The following is a 5,850-nucleotide window of genomic DNA, read 5'->3' as shown; positions in this document are numbered from 1 at the left end:
ATGCCAGAAATACACAACAAACTTTAGTGGAGAACTTCCATTTCTCAGTATACAAATGTATGTGACCACAGGACTTAATCAAGCATCATTTGCCATTTCTGTCTTGGTGTTAGATAAAAATGTAGATCTACAGTTATACTCATATGGTACCTGTTAATTGATATCAATAGTCCTAATTATACAATGTGTAATGTGCATTCGTTCTTGAGTGGTTATTTCAATGCATTACTGAGACCATATAAATTATAACATTTTAGACAAATAAAACAATTTTGTATGCTTAATATAAATCTGTCATTAGCCTGCTTTCATACTTGGCTGCACACAACACACCAAAACAGAGGAACACACATCCAAAAAGATATAAAAAACAACTTTCCAACAGCAAGAACATGTTTTATAGAATGAGAGCAATAAATTATCACGTAATTTCTCTGAATTAATTCTGCATTGAAACCTCATACATATATACAAATAAAACTTCATACAATTAATTTTAAATATAGGAACTGCTCTTACACACACACACATACTGATACAATTTTACAATTACAATTCGTTCCAAGCCCCCCACCCCCCATCCCCAGGTCCTTAAAATGTAAACAATGGTTCATGTTCCCGTTCCCAGCCAGATAATGATTCCCCAGTCCAGTGCAGAGTAAATATGGCATATTTATATCAACTAATATATACATTCAGGTTTATACAGCATCATTCAGCTAAGTGCAGACATGCAACACGGGGCACGGTGGCGCAAGACATTGGCGTGTCCAGAAACCAGAACACGCATCTCAAAAACTACTGGATTTTTTATTTTGAATTTTTTCAACATCATACATCTCTGCTTTATTTGCGTTTGAGCTCAGCATGCCCCAGCACTCAGGACTTTTAATACAAGCACAAGAGCAAAGCGTTAGAGTTAGAGAGAAGCAAAACCGCCCATAGGAGAAAAATGTGAAATGTAGTGAACGGCCCTCTAAATTCAGATCACGCCACATCTTATGAACAGGGACATGGAGGTCCTGTGTGTCTATAAGGGCTTTAAGGTTTCCAGTTATGGTTAATGTTAGCAGATTTGAAGTACTGGATTGAAGTACTAGTTTGACTAAACAAAAATTATATAGGCAAAGAAACAAATGAAAAATAAATAAAAGATAAACGGCTGGGCCTAGCAGCAGAGAGAAATATTCTTATTTAAGACGTTTTCATCCGTGTAGGATTTTTAAAAAATGTTATAATTTTGTAAGTATAAAAATAACTCCTCAACACTAACACATCACTAATGCAATACTGTGAATGATTCGGCTTAATGGAGAGAGAACGGCCCGTTTTGGTTGTCGAAGGGGAAGTAAGGGACTGTTTGGAGGGACGCAGATGATATTGGAGCTTTGGATCCTAGGCACTGATGATCTTTAACTTGTGTATGTGCAAAACCAGAAACTTTCAGCAAGATCTTCACATTTAAAGATGCTTTTACAGCTTCTCAGTGTGAACGAGTGTGCGCGTGTGTGAATGCAAGTCCCCTAAACACACTTTCATATAAAAAAATAAAAGGTCACTGACATTGGACATGCAACTCAGCGTAAATTCACAATATTAAAAGAGCGAGTTGCTCAAGTGTGTATGGCTTCTGGCAACGACGAGATTTACACAGATCATACAGCTTTTTTGTGGATAATATAGTTTTACAAACTTGCTGCAAAACAATTACCTGAAATTAGCAGTCCAATTAGTTTGCTAAACATTAAATGTACACACAAAAAAAAACCTATCCAGTTGGTCTGTCTAAAAAAAAAGCTCTTAGAAAACACTCAGCACGGCACTCTGCTAAAACATATCCATGTATTATATTAGTAGCTTTTACACCAAAAATAGCAAGAATTATATCAGTAGTATTTGACATCATAATAGTAATAAAGTCACCCATTAAAATCACCCATATCCAGAAGTTCTTTTTAAAATTCAGTTACTTCTAAATATTTAAGATATCTGTAACACATTTTGACCGCCGAAGCTGTACAAAACCAAACCACTTTAAAATTTCAATGACGCTCTAAACAAACACCCTGCTCCTCCAACAGGTCATCCAGAGAAAATATATACGTGTGTCACACTGATCCCAAACCTCTAATGACGAACCTTTACAGTAGGCACTAAGGTTATGCAATGAATTGACAAATATAAATGTTTTGTTGGTCAGGTGAGATTAAGTAGACTAGCTAAAAATAATAGTGGTAACGCTAAAAACAAAAAGAGAGATGTTGAGGTAACAGGTGGCAGGAAATAAACAGAGGAGGCGCTGATCTATGATCTATGATCCTGATTATTGGTTGCTATCTTTTTTGTATGTTGTATCTGTTGTGTACAACAAAACATCTAAGAAACAATCTCTTTCTACACATTCTGTTTGGCGCAAATGACATCATGACTTCACTGAGGTCTTCAAACAAGTCTTTTTTTACTGTTATGGCTGACTTATTGCAAACCGGATGCCCAGCCTCTTCAAGACAAAAACAAAAAAATAAAATATAACATTCTTTTTTTTTTTTTTTTACTATATGGTGATATAAGTTTTCTCAGCAGTTCCTATCCTGTTCGCAAGGCAAAATAAAAGTGTCTCTTAAAATAATTAAAACGCAGAGTTTGGCATCACCCTAAGTGCATGCTGGCCCTTCTTACACTCTGAGGAACACGTTTGACAATTTTGAGGAATGTATCAAGCAAACATTTTCTGACTGACCCTGAAATGATTGTCATCTGAGACACGTGAAAACCGAAAAGACTACGAATGAAAAAGTTCAGTTGCTTTTATATTTTGCACTTGTCTGTCCAGTCTCCATGTTGAGTGATTAAAGAGTTCACCAGTGTCCTCTTCTGACTTCTGTACGGCCAAACTTGGTCTCTTAAACTCCAGATCATCAGTCCGACTTAAATTGGCACCCCCTTTCTCCCTTTTAACCTTTTCCTTTGGCAGCGATGCTTGTCAAATTCAACTCAAACTCTTAAAATACACTTCACCTGCTTCACCATTGTCTCCATCAGTCGGAGATTTGATGCTGTTACACAGCCTTTGTTTTGAATGGCGGCCAACAGCAAGCGCCGTTCAGGCTAGCAATGAGCATGTAGCCTCCCAGGATTCCCACTCTACACGTGAGGGAAGCGGATATGGAAGTAACAGAGTCTTAGTATGGTGTGCTTCCTCTTGCCTGGGCTTCGGCTCCTCCGCGTTGGGACCCTGCGCCCTCTGCCGCGGCTCACCCTCACACCACCGTGCTGATGCGGTTGATAGGTTTGGATTTGGAGCTGCCGACCGTGCTGCTGTTGCTGGCCCCGCCTCCTCCTCCGCCCGACTGCACCCCCATTGGTCCTGGGAGCTGTGGGGCCAGCGGGGAGAGCGGGGTAAGAGGGGTGAGGGGGGTATGTGGAGACGAAGGAGGAGGTAACGGGGAATGTGGCGGAGGAGGTGGGATGGAGGAGAGGGGCGGATACTGCGGGATGTAGTGGGCGGTGCCCTGGGGTATGTGGCGGGCGGTGATGGCGGATGGCGCCTGAGGGGGTGGGGAGAAAACAAAGTGAGTTGGATGGCCGGAGTGATCCAGCAAAGGGTGTGGGCTGTGGGCGTGGGCGTGGGCGTGGACGGGATGGTTGTGGATATGAGAGTGAACGTGGGAGTGGGCGTGAGGGTGGGGCTGAGAATGAGACAGGGTGAGAGGAAGCTTGCCGGTAGGACCGGGCACCCGTACGTGGCGTATGGGATTGGGATGCATGTGGTAGAAGGTGAAAGGGGCGATGGGGGAATTTGGAGAATGCGGGGACAGAGGTGGAGGGGTGCAGGTCATATTGACGTAGCGGCCTTGCTGCATAGCATGGTGGGATAGTTGCTGCTGGAGCTGGGCGTGTGAAGGAACAGGCGGCCCGCGCCGTGGGAGGGACCCTCGTTGTAGGGTATGATGGATAACGGGTGGATGCCCAGGGGCGACGGCCTGCATGTGGTACCGATGATGATGGTGATAGGGGGGTGGAGGCTGGCCAAAATTGTTGTGACAGTACTGAGCGTGCAGCGCTTGGATCTTGGACGGCCCACCGGGGTCTGACTGGCTGAGGGCGGAGGGGGACGGAGGCGGTGGCCCTCCTGTAGTAGGAGGTGGCACGGGGGCTGGGTAATGTGGCCCGGGGGGAATAAGGGGAGCAGGGGGTTTGGCGCGCTTGCTCCCAAACAGGGAGCCCAGGAAGGAACCGGAATTGCTCCCTCCAGAACTGCTCCCCGGCCCCCCACCTCGATCGTTGATGCCAGGTATCCCCCCCATATTGCCTACGGCGTTGTGAAGTTGCCCCGGCCCACCCCCCACCCCTACTCCGGGGCTCAGGATGGGGCGGTGAGGCCGGTAGTCTTCCAACCCATAGCAGGCAGGAACGGCGCCCCCCATGGGCAAGCGTTGATGCGGCTGAGGGCTGTTAATGATGGATCCCTACAGTGTGCACAAACACACAAAGCCAGACAGTCATTACACTGGAAATCTGAGTAGATGGACAGTGTTAGAACTAATGAGTTACCAGTGGCTGGTATTCCCCAGTTACATTTTTCAAATAAATAATGCAAGTTACACCTCAGGGATACATACTGATATTAAAATTCATTAGAATTTACAAGATAATGATTTTCATGTTATAAGTAATAAATGTTCTCTATTAAAATTCTATACTATTTTTTCAATTAGCCATCATAATGTACAGTGTAAAAAGAATATTGATTTTGAAAATGAGAAGAGAATTTATCATTTATAGAGGTCAAAGGTTTACATACGCGTTGCAAAATCTGCAAAATGTTAATTATTTGACCAATATAAGAGGGATCATACAAAATGCAAATTATTTATTTATTTATTACTGACCTGAATAAGATATTTCACATAAAAGACGTTTACATATAGTCTACATAAGAAAAAAGTAGAATTCAAAAGTTAACATACTCTTGATTCTTAATAATGTGTTGTTATCTGAACTATGCACATACTACAGTATGTGTTTTTTTTAGTGATAGTTGTTCATGAGTCCCTTGTTTGTCCTAAACACTTAAACTGCCTTCTATTCTTCAGAAAAATCCTTCAGGTCCCACAAATTATTTGTTTTTTTTTCAGCATATAGTTGCATAATAGTCCATCAGTTGTCCTTAGTGTAAAAAGATGGATCTCAAAATCATAGTCATTGTTGGAAATAGTTCAAATACACAAAAATGCTGAAAAACCAAATAATTTGTGGGACCTAAAAGATTTTTCTGAAGAACAGTGGGCAGTTTAACTGTTGAGGACAAACAAGGGAATCATGAACAAATACCACTTAACAAAAAAACAGCTGTGGATCATTCAGGCAGCAAAGTATTAAGCGTGAAGTGTTTGTAAACTTTTGAACTTTTTGAGTAATTTGTATAAATTCAACTATTTTCTCTTGTGGACTATATGTAAATGCCTTGTATGTGAAATACAGGTCAGTACTAAATAAAACATAACATATATTTTGTATGATCCCTATTATTTTGGTAAAATAAATAACATTTAGCAAATTCTGAAAGGTGTATGTAAAATTTTTACCTCAACTGTACACAAAATGTGTAACACCACCATACACATATGTCCAACACATTGACAACCCAACCTAACAAAAAATGACAGTTTCACTTTTACAAGCCACAAATCAGTCACCCAAGCTCAACTCATTTTACATGCATTTAAACATGCATCTAAACTTCTGAAACACAAACAGCCCTCAGACACTGATTGGGGCCATTATTTTACCAAAGCAATGCATTAGTTATTAGCAACTGCACCAGGCATAGCCTATTAGAAATGCTGC

At 41.5% G+C, this 5,850-nt stretch overlaps 1 protein-coding gene across 4 annotated transcripts in view; it reads right to left on the bottom strand.

Moving 5' to 3' along the window:
• Positions 1 to 133: 133 nt before the first annotated feature.
• iqsec2a (IQ motif and Sec7 domain ArfGEF 2a) overlaps positions 134 to 5,850 on the bottom strand; it is a 104,662-nt gene continuing 98,945 nt past the window's right edge. For 3 of the 4 annotated variants that reach the window (XM_073819264.1, XM_073819265.1, XM_073819266.1), the window contains exon 15: positions 134 to 4,469. In XM_073819264.1, the coding sequence (XP_073675365.1) occupies positions 3,261 to 4,469 (1,209 nt within the window). In that variant the 3' untranslated portion in view covers positions 134 to 3,260. The remainder of the gene's footprint in view (positions 4,470 to 5,850) is intronic. The other variant, XM_073819267.1, reaches the window with a different exon arrangement.

Source organism: Garra rufa, chromosome 15 (assembly GCF_049309525.1).
Source record: "Garra rufa chromosome 15, GarRuf1.0, whole genome shotgun sequence".
Classification (NCBI taxonomy): domain Eukaryota; kingdom Metazoa; phylum Chordata; class Actinopteri; order Cypriniformes; family Cyprinidae; genus Garra; species Garra rufa.
Note: the sequence above shows the minus strand (reverse complement) of the source record. Positions and strands in the feature narration are given on the sequence as shown.